Here is an 18,485-nt window from a genome sequence, read left to right on the forward strand (position 1 = left end):
ACTAAGGTTGCCCACTTCCCTGAAAAGAATGAGGTCATGATTTGTTAAACTTTTCAAATTCATCTCTTGAACATACTGCAACACAGTGAACTGACAATTTTTCCAAGGAATCTCAGCTGAGGGATGAGGGGAGGGCTTGTCTCAATGGACATAACTTTACTCAGTAATTTTATTCTAGGCATTTGTCTTTCTAAGACAACAGAACAAAAATAAAAAGTTGCAACTTTTTTTCAAATGGCCAAAACAATTTGTCAGGATCTTGAGTAAGTATCCCTATCCTGCCCTCCCCATAGAAAATGTTCATCTAAAATTTCAATGTTGTCATACAGTGGGGCAACCATGGAGCCATTAAAAGTAGATGAAGTCATTCATTATCTCACAACCAAATTGTGAAACAAACAAACGTCACTGAAATGAGAGAAAATAACACATCCCCACCAATGGTTTAAAGTATCTCGGGTGGGGCAGGATATGAGCAAAGCACACAAGATGATGAAGACCAAGGTTAGTCTTCAAGGAAGAAGGTTCGGGGATACCAGCAATGAATGGTCTTTCCTTTTCCTGTTCGTGTTTGCCTTGGAAGCTATAGCACTCATTTGTGTGATTTTTGGAGCTATATCTTCGTTGTGTCTCTGGCAAATATCCTTTTAAAAGCCATAAAATTTTTTTGTTTTCTTTAAAGATCTTGCCAAATGAAATAGCTACTATTCCTTTTCCTTTTATAGTGGGTTAAGGACTATTTATAATTTCTAAGAACAAAATACTCCATCCCAGTTTCTTGACAACTGACACTACAGTGTGCTCTAATCAAGACCAAGGTGAACCCTGCTATAGTCACCTGCTATTTTATTTCAGAAATGAAATAAGCATTGTTAAATCAGTACAGAAGGGACACTGGAAGAGGCGGGGAAGGATATTAGCATAAAGTCAATGAGCTCTCAATGACGTAATAGGAAACTGAGTTAAGGATCCAGAAAAACAGCTACTCATATCCCAGACTTTACAAAAACAATAAAGATTTGTCACTCCCCTGCTTGGCTTATGTCAAATAGCTTAATGACATGCTTACTCTCAAAATCTAAACAGCGTGGGCACCCATTTCAAGGTCACGGGCAAAGCACTCTCAGGAAACATCAGCTAGAGAGTCTTTGTAACTAACATTATGATATGATAGTGACGCTAACTCATTTAGCCAAGAGACTTCTGGGAAATCAGGACCTAAAGAGTCAATCAAAATCCAGCTTCTGCTGGAGGAGTAAGCACATAGTAAGCAGCCACTAGATGTCATTCTCCTTCAGTGGGCTGTGCACATCGCTTAACACAGTCAAAAGGATATTGAGTGGTCTAGACAACAAATTCCTTAAATGGCATTAATTAAAAATAGCCTGACCTCTGACTCCTGGGTGCTGCCCGGTAATTGACCAAAATAAAAATGAAAACCCACTGGAGACCAGCCACCAGTCCCCACAGGCAAGGAAGACTTTGACCAGAATACATTTCAATGACTGCACAAAAAACAGTCAGAAGATTTGGGGATAAGGGGGAAAACTCCAACTAAGCAAGAAAGTACGACCCACACAAAGTCAAGGGCAGACCATCATTCAAGACGGAAAGGCCATGCCAGCCAGTTCACATCGGGACAAAGAACTGGCTTTCCTCGCATTAAACAAACAAACAAACAGCATAAAGGACATAATATTCCCTCATCTTTCTGGTTCTCTTATCTCTTAGTATCTCTGTCTCTCTGTGTGTCTGTCTATGTCTGTGTGTGTCTGTGTGTGTGTGTGTGTGAGAGAGAGAGATAGATAGAAGCTTTTAATCACATTTAAGAATAGATTTAAAAGAACACCTCTTTTGCCCATTCCAGTTGTAGTGTAAACATCAAAAAAGGCATAGATTACCGGTTGCAAAGGTAAGACTCACATCTGGCTTTAGCTCAGCCATCCTGAATTGCTGTGGAGCATATGCTTTAAGCCTTAACTGAATTAGCTGCCAGCATACTTTAAAAATCCAAGTATTACACGCTGAAGCATCGATTTCTATCTTCACTTGTCAAAGCAGAAGCCATGTGCAGCTCTTAGTCCACCTTCCCACACAGCACTGCACTGCAGGGGGGTGGGGTGCTGCTTCTCTCAAACCTACACGTGTAGGAACCCCAAGAGCAGCACTACCCTACAAGCCCCTTTTATTCTTGTTGGCTTCCTGATGGTCTAGAGGAGTATTAATCTGAACCCCTGCAGTAAAAAGCACAGGAGAAGAAAGAGTTGGAGATGTACTGCTAAGATCTCACTGTACAGAGTGACCTTGGTAGCAGAGATGCAAAGGCGAGACAACTAAAGACACCCAGGGCTTTCACAAAGATAATGCCCCAGGTCTCTGCACCCAGTAGCCCTCTCCTAGGAGCAAGAAGAATGGAAGGACCTTCCCCACCCCTTTGACGAGAGGCCCACGTTCCCACCACAGGCTTGCAGGAGTGGGGCTGGGGTTCTGATTGGCACCATGATTGGAAGAGGAGGAGTGGAGCCAGTGACATTCAGTAGACAGGAGTCAGGTAGGCTGGTTCCTACGAAATGTCGGGCTTGGTCCTGTGCAGCAAGCTTTCATTTCATCCCACACAATCTTAGGGCTGCCTAGACATTTACTTGGGTTAAAAAGCACCTGCAATTTTCATAACTCAGGGCCCCACTGCACTTTACACCTCAGCAAAAGGAATAACTGTGTGTGTTTCGTCAGTACTGTCACCAATATATCCCTCCCCTCCCCCCGAAGTGCAGGTACTGTTGAATGAAGCAAAGCGTATTCTGTATGTTCTTCATAACATCACTGGGAGTTGCGGTCATTTTGAAAAGTCCCTTAGCAGACAACATGCTTCCCACATCCCAAGTACTTACCTGCCGTTATCAGTCAAGTCCTGCAAGCCCTGATTCCCTTGTCTCCCAGGACAGCTGTCACGACACATTAACTTACGTGTACTATTTATCATGTAACTTATCGCTTTCCTTTTATTTCTCCTTTGTAAATTATTTCAAAAACGGATACCTAAGAATCCACTGAACATTTGCAAAATTGTACAGTATTTTCTATGGGGTGGGAGCAATGAGCCTGTGGCACCTAAGGCCAGTATCACGATCACTATAGTAGTGACGTAATCCCTTTGATCTTTAACAGTATCTCTAGCCTCCATTCTTTCTTCTGCTCTGTTAATCCCAGGAGATGCCTCATACTAAGGCTTACATGTTACTTCCCTCTTCCTCCAGGAAGCTTGCCCTGACCACTGTGCCACTTGCTCTTAAACAGTAAAGGACAGTTTGTCCTGTATTGCCTCTTTATTAATTGTAAGGTAGCATTACCTCTTCATCCTTTATTTGCTAGAAGCTACTAGATGGTTAAGGCAAATCCTACCTCTAGTACCTAGTAGAACCCTCGGGCATCCAGTGTTTCTCATGTGTCCTGACACCATGGGAAGAACTAATAACAGGTGCAAACAAGAGAGGATGCGCAACCTTGTACAGCTGCCATTTTCACGAGTGACAAATAATTAAGGAACTTATTAAACATAATTGCAGACTAGAGTCAGCACTGAGAAAGACATAAACAGGAAGCTGAAGTGGGGGAAAACAGGAAGCATCTCTCGAAAAAGTATGTAGGGAGCACTATGCTGAGAAGGATGACCCAAGTAGGATTAGCTGAGAGTGGAAAGGTCATGTGACTGGGGTGAGTGTGAGCTGCTCAATAAAATAAAGTGAACAGATACTCCTATAATAAGAGTACAGTTTGGATTTCTTGGAACTAGAGTTGCTTATGGCTGTGAGCTGGGAATTAACCTAGGTCCTCAACAAGAGCAGCTAGTTCTCTTTTACTACAGAACTCTCTCTCCATCCTCCTGACTTTTTAAATCTAAGAAGAAATGAACTACAGCCATCATAAATTATGATATAACACAGTACTGTATTATACTGTATTTTACAGTGTAGTATAGTAAGAGTACAGTAGCTCCAGAGAGAAGTTCAGAGTCTAGGCACAGAGAACCACACACATAACAGGAGAACGTCTGGATTTTATCTCAGGTGCAGTGGGAGGTACTCTGTTTCGCAATGGTCTCAACATGAGCTGACAAAAGGTAGGACCCTGAAAACTGGATCTTGCCTGGAACACAGAACCCTCATTGCAACAGCGTAGGTTGAGGGAAGGACCCCTTCTTATAACATCAGCCTCGTCAAATGCAAATGGCTATAACACTGTCACATCTGAGCTAAAACAGAACAGGCTCAGACCAGAGACTCTGAAAGCTTCTCCAGGGCCCAGTAACCATCTTCAAGCTATGACTGAACAACAAGCAACCCCATGCTATTTTTCTCCTGTCTACTTCCTGAGTACCTAGTGTATGTGAATCCTGACTGCAGACATGAGGGGTTCAGCAAGAACCAAAAGTGACACAAGGAGCCGAGCCCATGCAATTTACATTCTAAGTAAATGACACACAAGTGACGTGGAGAGAACTAAACCAGTGTGAGGTGTGGAGTAGTCACTCCTTCAGTAATGTTACAACGGATCCTTCCCAGATCCGCCTTCTACACATCCCACAGAGGTGTCAGGTAGCAGAAGAATGCCATCATAATTTTATAGAATAATTGTCTCAGAAAGGCTCAGAGACTTGCTGTGGCGCACAGTAGGTCAGCAGTACTGTGAGCACTTCTCTTGTATGTCAATCAATATGATAAATACAATGATAACTGTCAAACTCTATTAGAGAGTGAACAAAAGCTATTAAGCATTAACTAGGTGACTGGTGGTGTTCCTAAGACCTCCATGTATCCTTTACTGTGCTTCTCGCAGCCTCCTTTTAAAGTGGACATGACCATGACCATTGTGTTCATTTTATGGGAAAGGAGCGGAGTCAGAAGCTATATGATTTGCCCAAGTTCAAAGTCAATGAATAGTAGAGCAAAGATTCAATTCTAGCTGCCATTTTGCCTCAAGCCTCTCCTGGAAAGTTTTGTGGGTGCAGGGCAGGTGGGGGGGGGGAAGTATCACTTCCATGAAAAATAATTTTTGATGGCTGTAGTTCATTTCTTCTTAGATTTAAAAAGTCAGGAGGGTGGAGAGAGAGTTCTGTAGTAAAAGAGAACTAGCTGCTCTTGTTGAGGACCTAGGTTAATTCCCAGCTCACAGCCATAAGCAACTCCAGTTCCAAGAAATCCAAAGACCTCTTCTGGGCACCACATGCACAGATATATACACAGGCAAAACACTAATACAATGATGATGATGATGATGATGATGATGATGATGATGATGATGACGACGATGATGATGATGATGAATTTTAAAAGCCATCGGATGGGGTCAGAGACTGACATAAACAACCCTTTCCCAGCCACCCTCAGCCTCCATCCAGATGACCACTCCGGACATCCCCATCCCTGATATTGTCATCTCCATACATACATGCAATTTGTTGAGCAGCACCGCATCTGTTGTGCTGTTGGCCCCAGGCTTAGCAGCTTTCCAGAACTGTTTCTGCGCAGAGTATCGGTTCATAGGACATAGCTTAAAGAGGCAATCTAGAAAGAAAAACAAAAGCCAAAAGCTGTTACTGGGGATGCATAGATACTCAGCCTATGAAAGAAGGCGTCCCAGGTTTACTAAGGTTTTATAATATCTTACACATGTGTTTTGGTACAAAGCCCTTTTGTCATCACTGTATAAAGGTGCAGATGAGGAAACTGAGGTTTACAGAAAGGTAATCAACTGTCTATTGTCAACAAGGCAGTTAATGGCAGAGCTAGGACTACATGTCGAAACCCAGTGTTCTTAATCTTTCACAATTACCACCATACATCCATTGTAGATAACCCTAAAGTCATAAAGTCCCCATTGGATACAACAATACATACATGTATTTTTGGTCTTACTGAATTTTTTTACGTGCAAAACTAATAGACACACATGCACACACACACACACGGCTTACTTGAAAGCACTTCCTAGAGCAAAGGTCTTTTAAGTAACATGTGCATGATGACTCTCTGGGATATAGACATTTCAAAAAAGCAAAATTCAAATTGAGACCAATAGATGTGCCCTCGGCCCCTGTGATCAGTGCATCCTAATTGCTCCCCGTTAGTAGTCCCGGGTTTCTGTGACTTTACTATACTGTCTTATGCAGCATGGACAAGTGACTTCCAGACTTCTGTAAAGAAACTGACACAAGGACTGTAGCAGCAGAGCAACTGAGCCAACAACAGAGAGGCAGATGTGACCCTACTCTTGCTCTTCCTCTCAGCCACCCCAAAGTAAAGAATAAGGATCTAGTCAGATCTGAGCCAAAGTCACGCAGCAGGTAGAAACCATAAGAAAAACCTGCAGCATACTGTCTTGGGATGATGAACCTACCCTAAAGCAGCTGTAGCGATCTGAGTGTGAAATGTCCCTGACAAATTCACACTGAGCACTGACTCTAGCAGGTGGCATTGTCTTGGAGGCCATGGAACCTTCGGACAGGGCCCTATGTGGTGGATGAAGACCATGAATGGGCCTTTCAGGGTTAGGACTGACCCTACTTCTTGACCAAACACTCTGCTTCTTATCGGCTGAGATGTGAACGGAACTCAGAGCAAGCTCCAGCAATCTCAGCACGACCAGCATGTTCTCCTTGACCGAGGTATTGACTCTCTTTCAAATCAAAGAACGAAATAAGTTCTTTCCCCTCTCAAGTGATTTCTCCAAAGTGTCCCCTTACAGCAACTAAAACAAGAACGAAACAAGTCCATGCCTGTGATGAGGCATAAAACAATGTGACCACTGTGTTAACGAGACACTGCATTTCTGTCTCATAGCCATCTTTCTCTCTAAAGTCTCATTTCTATATGCCTGCCTGTTTTGTCATGGATTTATTTAAGTTCAGTAAAGCATGTACACACAACTTTTAAAATATTCATTTATTTTAAGAGAACCATGCCAAAATAAAACGTCCAAAGGGCTGGAGGTGGCGGTAGAACATGTGCTTACCTTGAACAAGTTACCCAGAATAACAAAAACAAAAATTCAAAAATAATTTCCTTAGGAAACTAGTTTTTAAAATCAATACCACTGAAATTCATTTTGACATACTAGATATTCAAATAGTATGGTAGAGAGAGTAAAATTATTAAACTTGAAACAAATGCCCAATTTGGAAAAAAAATCGCACTTTTTAAGTACATCAGAAGGGACAAAACACTTGTTCTCATCTGCTCATTAAAACAGATTTTCTTAGAAGACCTTCTCCAATAAATCCTGCTTATTCAAATAATTACCTCACTGTAAGAAAAATCCATATACTGCCCTTGCAGGGATGGAGTTAAGTCCTGAGTGAATGTGTATTACTGACATGGACACAGCCATGTCAGGGGCCAATGCCTCAGAGGATGGAGAAGCCTCACTCTGTCTGAGTGCAAATGTTGACAATGTGTATAGAAAATATCCACTGTAGCTTCACCCTTCCACAAGGTGTTACAGCCTGAGGACTGCTCGTTAGAGAGATGGCTCCTGCAGGGATGAGCTACACCTGCCTCCTTGTTCAGATGTACATCATAAACCCCACCTACTCATTTATGTGTATGCAATAACCCACCCTCCCTGGTCAATTGTACATAAGAAACATGCCAAGTGATGGAAGACTCTCATTGGTTAATAAAGAAACTGCCTTGGCTTTTTGATAGGGCAGGATTTAGATAGGTGGAGTAGACAGAACAGAATGCTGGGAAGAAGGGAAGTTGGGCAATGGCCATGCCTCTCCTCTCTGAGACAGACGCCATGGAGCCAGCCACCAGGTCAGACATGCTGAATAGTTCCTGGTAAGCCACCACTTTGTGGTGCTACACAGATTATTGGAAATGGGTTAATCAAGATGTGAGAATTAGCCAGTAAGAGGCTAGAGCTAACGGGCCAGGCAGTGTTTAAAAGAATACAATTTGTGTGTTGTTATTTCAGGTGTAAAGCTAGCCGGGTGGTAGGACACAGCCTGCCGCCCCATCACTACAGCCAAGCTTCCTGAGCACGGCAGGTTTCCTTTGGAGAGCCCAGAGCAACCAGTCCCAGCTGGTCTATGTGTCTGTGTGCTTGTCATTTCTTTGTTTCCTAGTTGCTCTAATCACATCTAATCCGGGCTCTCTGGAGTCATATAGCACATAGCTGTGTCCAGTTTATAAACACTAAAACCTTATAATTCAGACAGTTCTTTCTTCTAGTGAGCCAATAAATTTTCTCTATGTACTATACTTGCAAATCCTTGATATCATCAAGAAAAAAAAATCTTTTAATCACAGAAGCAAAAGGAACATTTTCCATTTTACAATCTCATTAACTCAGTATTCTAGATAGTCACAAACAGTTCATTACAAGGTAAACATGGGAATGTTAAAATCCATCTTTATCAAGCATCTGATTCATCTGCTATAAGTAATTTTCATTACATAGGAAAGGCACTACCCAGGTCTTTCCAGAACAAAAGGCATGGCAGGAAACCAGTGTAAAAGATAAGGCTGCTCTCTGTACCAATCATCAAAGGGGTAAGACACGGTCATTTACAGACTCAGTGGAAAGTGATGGCATCACTTAGAGAGACTTTTCCTAACCATCACGATGGATTAGGCTCTCCATCTCCTGAATAACCACACTACTGGTCAGGACCAAATGTCCTATTTCTTCACAGGATCCAGGTGGCATCTAAGCTGAGCCAAGATGACTTCCTTAAATTAACACTCCCCACCTCACCCTGGACCCCTTTATTGGAACTGGACCTGTCACAGAAGTACCCTACCACACTGTGATCCTCCTGTCTCAGCCTCCATCAGAAACAAGCCCGGCTAACCTATCACATAAATAAAATAAAATGATTCACAAATAAGTCACCAGCCGTGTTTTTAATATTTTCAGTTATTCACTAAGAATTTCATACATGTACATAATATGTTTGGTTGTATTCATTCCTTCCTCCACTCCTCTCAGGTCCTCCCCCACATCCACATCCCAACTTCATGTCCTTCTTTAAAAAAAGATTTGTGTGTGTGAACATATTTATGTTCGTGCATGTGTGTCTGGACATGTGTGCAGGCACCCTCAGAGCCCCTTGTGCTAAAGTTACAACTCAACATAAAGGAGGAAATCAAAGAACCAAACTCAGTCCCCTGAAAGGGCAACAAGTGCTCTTAACTGCTGGGACATCTTTCCAGCCACTCCACCTCAACTACCACCTCTCTTTTGCTTTGTTTTTTATGACCCACTGGGTCTGATTAGCAGCACCAATTTTTAACAAATGACTTACTTTAAGGACCAACACTAACAATTTCAATTTTCATCAATGGTAAGATATAGGAAATAAAATGGCCTATTTTCTTTTTACCTCTAACATATTTCATATGCCAACAGCTTGGTGCTATACATAACCAAAAACTAAACAACAACTAACAACTTGACTTAAGTTGATATGAGGAACAGGCAGAATCCATGATGCTAAGGGGTAGGAAGCAATGGGAAATACCATCTTATACCTGTGTATGCTGTGGCCAAGTCACTTAGCAAACAAACAGGCTCTGCCACACAGGCTCAAAACTCAGCAGGAATCTAAGCAATGCACAATTGAAAGCCTTGAACAACTTCCTCACCAACTATTTTCCTTGCATGAAATGTAGCATTGCATAGGCTGAAGTGTATTTACAACCAACTGTCAATGTAAATATAAGAGATGCTAACACACTAGTAATGGAACCAAATTAGCCTTGCTGATTTTGCCCCATCTTCCTGGTTGCCTAGCAACGGATTCAAAGTGAAAATTAAATTAAGCACTCAAATATAATATTAAAGTACCCTTGTGGAATTTTGCAATTCCAAGGTTTCATGGTGTCCTTTGCTATTTGGATGGCACAGCAGAGCAAAATTAAAGTTCTGCTGGGTCCCAACACTGTGCTAAGTATAGAACCACTCAGATACAAGACATTGAGTAGCAGAATATATACATATATAACCTATAAGGAGGAAAGTAAGTGTGTTTGTGTGCATGTGTGTGTATATACACAAATACACCCACACACACTGTAGTTTGGTCTCATTCCAAAAACATGCCACAAAGGAAATCTTATATGACAGGTGTTATTTTAGGCCTGTGAGGAATAAAGTAAATTAAGCTTTCAAAAAAATCACTTAGGAATATTCCTAAAATTTAGCATGCGCCACACTGGATTAGGAGAGAACTCAACTGAATTAAGGGGTTGTTAAATGTTCTCGGGCTGGGTGAGCTGACACCAGAGAGAAGAGGGTTCAGCTACCGTCAATGGCTTAAATGTACTCTAGAGCTCAACTGGAGAAGAAATGATGTACTGCCTAGTAGATGTGTTTACAGTGAAATAAGGGCATGGCATGGGCACTTAAGAGAAAACAGGCATCCATGGAGCCACAGACATGCCTCTAGTCAAATGGAACCAAAAGGAAGGGAAGAAAAAAATGTTCTCTCAGAGGCTACATCAAAGAATAAAGATGGAGGCCTTGACCTCCACACCACCCATCTACCCCAGGGTTAGAAATTTCAGCAAAGGACAATGGCGCTGGACTCTGATTCTTCTGCATGGACGGGCTCTGTGGGAGCCTTCTCAGCTTGGTCGATCACCTTCCCGGACCTGGGGGGAGTTGGAAGGACCTTGGTCTTAACATAGAGTAGGGAACCCTGATGGCTCCTTGGCCTGGAGAGGGAGGGAGAGGAGGTATGGGTGGAGGGGAGGGGAGGGAAGGGGGAGGAGGAGGGGAGGGAAGGGAAGGAGGAGGGGAGGGAAGGGGAGGAGGAGGGGAGGAGATGGAAATTTTTAAATATAAAAAAAAAACCCATGAAAAAAAAAGAAATTTCAACTCTAGCCTAGGTCCCTAAGGGCAGAGGCCTAGGGAGGGATATAACAGGTGTTCAGCAAAGGTGCTGGATTAGTGATCTAAATGTGCTATGACCCTGGGCTCCAGAAACAAAGGCTGGAGGAGGGGTGGTCTTCTGAAGACACTTCCAGCTCTGGCTTCCAGAAGACTCTTCACAAACTCAATCACTATTCAGGGAAGCCCTTTCTATGTGCAGGTCCTGGGTATGGAAAACAGAACTAGACACAGCAGTGTCTTAAAACACTTTCAGTGACAGACAAACAAACAGACAAGTTGAATCACATCAAGTTCACAGTACTTGAAAATTAAATGGAGCAGTTAAAATGTAATGCTTTGCAATTCACCAGCTTTCTGTTACCCTTTGCTGTCTGTACAGCGGGGCAAGAATTAGCGGCATGAACTGTCTTTGGACACAGTCAGGTTCATGGAGAACCAGAGACTCCCACAGGCCATCAGCAAAGCATCTCCAGAAGCAGCACATCTGAATGAAAGTAGACCTGAAGGGCAGGACGGGAATGCTAACTTGACGGGGATCACCCAGGAGACAAAACCCCTGAGTATGTCTAACAAGGAGTCTCCATGCGTACGGATCCTGGACTGAATAGAACTGAAAAGGGCAATAGATGGAAACATTCACCTCTCTCTGCTTCCTGACTGCTGATGCAGCATGACTATCCCCCCCACACCTTCCTCACCAAAATGGACTAAACATGAGTCAAGATAAATCCTTCCTTTTGCTCAATGGTTCTGTTGTGTATTTTGTCACAACATGGGGAAAAGTAATTAACACAGAGGAGACACTCTGTGGCAAAAGCATTCCAAGCAGAAGACACAAAAAATACAAAGGCCCTGGAGCTGGGGTGGGGGTGGATAATGTTTGCAACCTTGAGAGAACAAGAAACAGGGGACTTGGAGCAACATCTTAGTGGATTAGAACACTTGATGTGTAGGCATGAGGTAGAATCTTCAGCACCTATATTTAAAGCCAACACAGCTAGGCATGCCCATAACCCCAACTTGGATCCAGGAGTACCCACACACTCAGAGCATGTTACAAACACACACACACACACACACACACACACACACACACACACAAAGAGGGAACAGTAAACTATAGGAGCTGTGTATCTAGAAGCTACAGCATGAAGAGTAGCAGAGATCTGGGGTGGGGGTGGGGCATCTGGGTCTTGGTAAGAGCAGTAGGAAGTCACAGAGAGCCTTAAGCAAAGACAGAAGAACTTAGGCTGCCTTATGAGTATGGGAGCTCTCTCTCTCTCTCTCTCTCTCTCTCTCTCTCTCTCTCTCTCTCTCTCTCTTAGTTTTCTTTATGTGTACATGTGTGTGCATATGTGTGGGTACATTCATGTGGATGCAGGTGCCTGAGAAGGCAGGAAGACAGCTTCAGATCTCCTGCAGCTGGAGTCATAGGTGGTTGTGAGCAGCCAGATACGGGTGACAGGAACCAAACCTGGCTTCTCTGCAAGAGCAATGTGCTCTCTCAAGCGCTGGGCATATCTCCAGTCCTACAGGAGAGTTCCTTTCCATCATGGAGACCAGGAAGGAAGTAAACTAGGCAGGAGCGAGCATTGGGGAAAAAAGTAGAAATCAACGACTTTATCTGGACTCTACCAAGATTGAGATGTGCCTAAAACATCCAAGCAGAAATGGTGAGTAATGAGCACGTCAACCAGCAGCCAGCATGTGGAAAATGCCAAACAGCAACCTAGGAGGTCAGGAGACAGAAATGAAAAGGGATGATGGGAGGAGCAGAAGGCAAGGAAGTCATGATTAGAATACATTGCTGTTGCCTATCAGGATCTAGGGACATCCCAGCTTCTCTACTGAAATCAAGAAAATACATGGATTTGAGATTTATAAAAACTTGAACTAGATTAACAATTTTTATACAAACAGAATAAAGTCCTGTACTTCCATCTCCAGGGGTAAAAAATGAATAAAATTATGGATTTTTTTTAAAAATTTAAATCCAGTATTATCTATGAAACCAAAATTTATCTTCCCAAGTTATAAATTAAGCTGGAGAAAGGAGGAGGACAGAACTTGACAGGTGAAGAAGAATAAAAGCTTGTATTTCCGTGGAGGAAAACCAAGAGGCAACTGGCAGAGCTCCAGGAAGGTTTGGGAGCTGGAGGCTGCAGCCAGCAAGTGTGGGACAAGTTAGGCAGAGGGCAGGATGGACTGAAAGGCTTAGAGCAGGCCATTAGATCTTGATACACACCACCATCATACACATACAGTCAAATATGTGTGTATTCCTAGAGGAGGGGGTACACACAGGTGGGATGTGCTGACAGGAGGGGGTGGGCAGTGGTTCTGAAGTTTCAGACACCAAATGTGGTAAAGAGATGGAACTAGAAGTAATGGATAAAACAGAAATGTACAGATGGGATGGTGAGGTATACGGGCTCTCACTAGCCAGGACCTTCTCACCAGGTGAGAATCTAGAACAGGAAATGTCAATCAGGGTCTCTTGGGCCAACTTTGGTCAGTTGCAGCCCACCTGTGCATGGCTCACAAGCTAAGAAGGGTTTCACATTTTCACATAATCGGAAACAAAAAACATGTTATTTTATAACATAACATTATGTAGAATTCAAATTTCAACATCCATAGAAAAGATGAATGACTCTCACCAATAGGAACATTTATGAAACATTTGTTCTCTTGTTATATAATATCCTCAGTTTTGTCTATTGAACTGCAAAGCTTAAAATATCCCCTGTCTCAAGGCTGCAAGCTTGCTCAGTGGGTAAAGGCATTTCCCATATAAGCCTAAAGACTTGAGTTTAATCCCCAGAACCCAGGAGAGGGATAAGGGTGGGAGGAGAGATAACTTCAACTCCTCGAAGTTATCCTCTGACATTCGTACATATAATAAATAAAAATACAAATATTACTTTCAATAATATTTCCTGCCTCATCCTTTACTGGAAATGTATGCTAACCTGAGACTTGGAAGCTGCTTCTGAGAAGACACAGAAAGCCCCAGAGAGATGCCCTGCCTATAGCCCTTCGTGAGAGAGGTGCCTTGCTATTGGATAATTTGTGAATGAAACTATGCATTCATATGCCCTACGTCTCACATCTATACACAACCCAATTAGCTCTTTCAGGCTTGTCTTCCTATCTCATCTACAGAGATAACCAAGATCAGCAGACATAGGACCCATCTCCCAATGCTACACCGAGGTACTTGACAAACGACAAAAGTAACTAACCCTGAAGAAGCAGAGAGAACAGAAAGAATGGAAGAGAGAAAACAGAAACACTATAGTCAACAGCCTCACAGGTTAAGACTAAAAGTTAGGTTAAGACTGAAAATTATCATCCTAAATATGCATGACACCTTAATAGGTGACAAAGGAAAGAAATTTAAAACAAGGAACCTGAAATACAAGGACAATGCAGTTTTTGAACATCATAAGTTTTGGAAGCTAGGTTGGGAGACTTTTTCCAAAAGTTAAAAACAGAGGGAAGAGCCGGGCGGTGGTGGCGCACGCCTTTAATCCCAGCACTCGGGAGGCAGAGGCAGGTGGATCTCTGTGAGTTCGAGGCCAGCCTGGTCTACAAGAGCTAGTTCCAGGACAAGCTCTAAAAAAGCTGCAGAGAAACCCTGTCTCGAAAAACCAAAAAAAAAAAAAACAGAGGGAAGAAGAGAAAAAGAACTAGCAGCTAAAACCCACAACTCCAACACCTAAGGATTTCAGAACAAGACACTGAAAGTACAGAAAATTATTGAAGAAAACATCCTGGGCTTAAAGAAGATGACTTTCTAGGTTGAAAAAAACACCCTCACCAAATCCCTGCATATGGTGAGAAACCATACATATGGGGGAAATACTTTAGAATAACAGAGAAAAGGATGCTTGAGTCTTCTAGCAAGGGGTGGGGAAAGCACCAACTCTCAAGCAGCAATATTAAAAATAGAATAATAATAATATTATTATTATCAGACACTTCATATTAACTATCCCAGGACTCTATTGCAACACAACAGTGCCTCTAAAACACTGACTTAATAAAGATTCTCAGCTTAGAATTCTGAGTGTGCTAAATAACCAAGAAGGCTTGAGAGTCAAGTCTCCAGTCAGGAAACTGCCAGAGGGTACATTCTACCCAAAGATGGAGAGGACATTTCTTGGGTTACGTCTATGGGCGTGGAGGTATATGCACATGAGCGCACATTCTTGCAGAGACCAGAAGAGGTCATCAGCTCCTTTGGAACTGGAGGTTGCTGAGGAGTCATAAATGAGTGCTGGGAAAAAACATTTTTATTATGATATGTATAAATATTTCCTTGAATGTATGAGTATGTACCATGCATGTGGCTGTGCCTGGAGGCCCCGGATCTCCTGTGACTGAAGCTAGATGCCTATGATCTACCATATAGAGCTGGAAACTGAACCCAAGTCCTCTACAAAAGAACAAATGCTCTTAGCTGCTGAGTCATCTGTCCAGCCCCAGAGAAGACATTTAAAAAACAGTTATTTGATGTTTAAAGGATGGTACCACAGTTCAGCTCCATTTCCGTGACATGAATTAAATGTTTAACTATGGCTATCAACATCACAAACAGCTATGGTAAAGAAAGTTGCATCATGTCACATAGTGCAGGGCCTTGTCACTGACACAAGCTGAAACAAAGAGACCAAAAGCCCTAAAGGCAGTACAGTGTTAAGGACAAAAGGGACAGGTAAAGGATCCCTTGCCAAATGGAAGCATACTGTAGCTTTCAGACAGAGGGAAAAGAGGTTCAGTAAATACTAAGGGTGATATAGGAAGAAAAAAAAAACCAAGCCTTAGGTCCAGGAAAAAGTAGCACATGAAAATCATGCTCAACAGTAAATAATATATGCACAGTCATAAAAGCATAAGGTAGAGTATTAATTTAGCTAAAATAAAGTGGAAATGAAATATAGTGAAAGAGAAACAGAGAAGTATCATTAAAGCCAATGCCATATATACTAGCAGTAAGTGGACAAGCGATATTTAAAACAGGCTAATAATCTATAGATACCAAAAAGTAGTGGTAAATACCAATCCAAAGAAAATGTTAAAGTATTTCAAACTGACCCTGAGAAGTGCAAGGTGTGAGCTATTATTGTTTTTAATTGTATTCCATCAATATTTGATAAACACAAAATCTATCCACATGACATAGAATCAATCATTTCAGAGTGTTCAACTTAGTGGCATTTAGTCCTTCTCAGCACCGTACAACTGTCATATCTCCCGCCTTCCCAATCAGTGTCATCATTTCCCAAAGGAAACCCTGTCCCTAGTACTCAGCTGCACCATCTGTGCTTCCTTTTTGAATTTTTGAAGGAGGTACACATGTTAAGGAAAACATTTACGACTTTAAATTACTTCTGGGTACTCAGGTGTTCACTCTGTCCTGGAATATTACTTTACCTTACAAATGTATGCAGAGGAGATGGTCTAGGAAGGCGCAAGGAGCAAGCAGGCTGCCTCTCGGTCATGGTGGCTGGGAAGCAACTCGACACTGTCACTCATCATCAGTGACCTCATGAGGCGGAGTAGCTAAGACATGGTGTTCAGCTGAGCCCTAGGAGAAGCACTGATAATGCGCGCTCCCTATGTGCCTACAGTTTCTGTTACCAGGACTTAAGCTTGTCTGGATTTGATTCACTTCATGCCTCATCAATGGGTTCAATCAATTAAACACAGACTCTTCCAGAATCGTGTGATCTTAGAAATTGCATCACAAACAGGATAAGCAACCAACAAGCTACCACTGTTTAAAAACAACAACAACAAAACTCCATTTAGGGGCTGGGGAAATGACTCCACTGGTAAAGTGTCTGCTGCACAGGCAGGAGGACTTGCGTCTGGACCACCAACATGCACATAAAATTTGGAGGCAGCAGCCTGAACCTGCAATACCAGAGCTGGGCACGGGGTCAGGAGGGTGAAATGGGTACAGTCCTTGGGCTTGCTGGTCAGCCAGCCTACCCAAAATGTTGAGTTGCTGGTTCAAAACAGATCATGTCTCAAAAGTAATGATAAACTGGAGAGCAATTCGGAAAGACACTTGATATCAACTTCTGAACACCGTGCGCACACAGGCCCGTATACACACATACACACAAAAATTTAAAAATTAAAAAACAAAACTCTTCATTCATCCAGCATATATAAAGGCAACTTTTATCTCTAGCGTGTGTGTGTGTGCGCGTGCGTGTGTGTGCGTGTGTGTTTGTATCACAAATAATAAAACAACAACTGTCGATCACTCACGGCTTCTTTTTCTGTGAGAAGAATGAAAACTAGCAGCATGAGTTCAAGGCAAGGTAGGAGGAGGAGTATCAGTTCCTCAACAAGATAATTTCTTATCAATGAAAAAGAAATATGAAATATCACATACTTAAGAATCATCCCAGCGGAAACTCACTATATGATTAAGATTAATAAGGATGGGTTTGTCTTACTGCTGATTCTGCCATACATGCACTCAGTAAACAAGGGACAAAAAAGAACAGTTCACAAAACCAATCCTGTGTCCAATAAACGCCTTTCAGAGAGCAAGTCATTAACTCCAGGTCACTGTAAGTGGAAGCCATTTAGACACTGTTGTGTCTACTGCATGCTAATCACATTTCCTAAGCTGTGGCAGCAGCTTTTTGAAGTTAAGTGACATTTTCCAACTGGCAGTGCCAGGCAAACCTGGTATTACCTGTCTGCAAAAAGCATAACCAGTGTCATTAGCAGATGAAGGACAACGAGGTACTGTTTTTCCCATGGAGACACCCAGATGCCTTCTCCAAACAGAAAACTCAAGATAACACCCACAAGGATGATGCTTTCTTCCTTTTGCCACCTTTCCTGTATTAGATGGACCATCTTCACACAACCTCTGGAACTGGAAGGGCAAGAAAGGACTTCTTTTCTGGCCTCCAGCTAAGGCAATTCCACTTTTATTTACCCAATGATTATTGTGTTTAGATTGGCACTGGCCCAGAGAATGGCAGCAGCTAATCAGCTGAAACAGCAAGTCTCCCCATTGGAGAAGACAAACGCACCCGAAAGTGTCCTCACCAACAGAACACAGGGCCTACACTTGTGCAGATACTGTATCCTGGCCTCTACATCTGGGAAGATATCTGCAAGGACTGGGGTCTATTAAAGACTGCCTGGAATAGCAAGGTCACACGGCCAGAGACAGCAGGGTCCCATCAAGAAAGGATGGGAAGAGAGTCACAGGACCAAAGGCAGTGTCTCCTTCCACAAAGTTCTTCGTATGAAGCTGGCAGAAACATCACACGCCATAACACCCAAAGATGGCTCCATCCTCTGAACTGAGTATGCAGGCTAGTCAACATTCTTAGTTTTTGACCAATGCTAGTAATTTTTTATTGTTTGCAATTAAGAGTCCTGGGTGACTTGTGAATGATAAAAGATATTTCACTCAGCTGGTAATGGGACTAAGAACAAAGGTTTCACCTCATCAAAGAGAATGCCAACTGTGGTTATTCAGGAACGCACAGAGACAAGTAATGGGCATGACTCTGCCACTCACTGGCTGGTCAATCTCCCAGGTGGCT

At 42.6% G+C, this 18,485-nt stretch overlaps 1 protein-coding gene across 8 annotated transcripts in view; it reads right to left on the minus strand.

Moving 5' to 3' along the window:
- The window catches only part of Itpr1 (inositol 1,4,5-trisphosphate receptor type 1), a 338,451-nt gene that overhangs the window by 208,004 nt on the left and 111,962 nt on the right, over positions 1–18,485 (minus strand). For all 8 annotated transcript variants that reach the window (XM_038318103.2, XM_038318102.2, XM_038318101.2 and 5 more), the window contains exon 5: positions 5,449–5,564. In XM_038318103.2, the coding sequence (XP_038174031.1) occupies positions 5,449–5,564 (116 nt within the window). The remainder of the gene's footprint in view (positions 1–5,448; positions 5,565–18,485) is intronic.

Source organism: Arvicola amphibius, chromosome 2 (assembly GCF_903992535.2).
Source record: "Arvicola amphibius chromosome 2, mArvAmp1.2, whole genome shotgun sequence".
Classification (NCBI taxonomy): Eukaryota; Metazoa; Chordata; class Mammalia; order Rodentia; family Cricetidae; genus Arvicola; species Arvicola amphibius.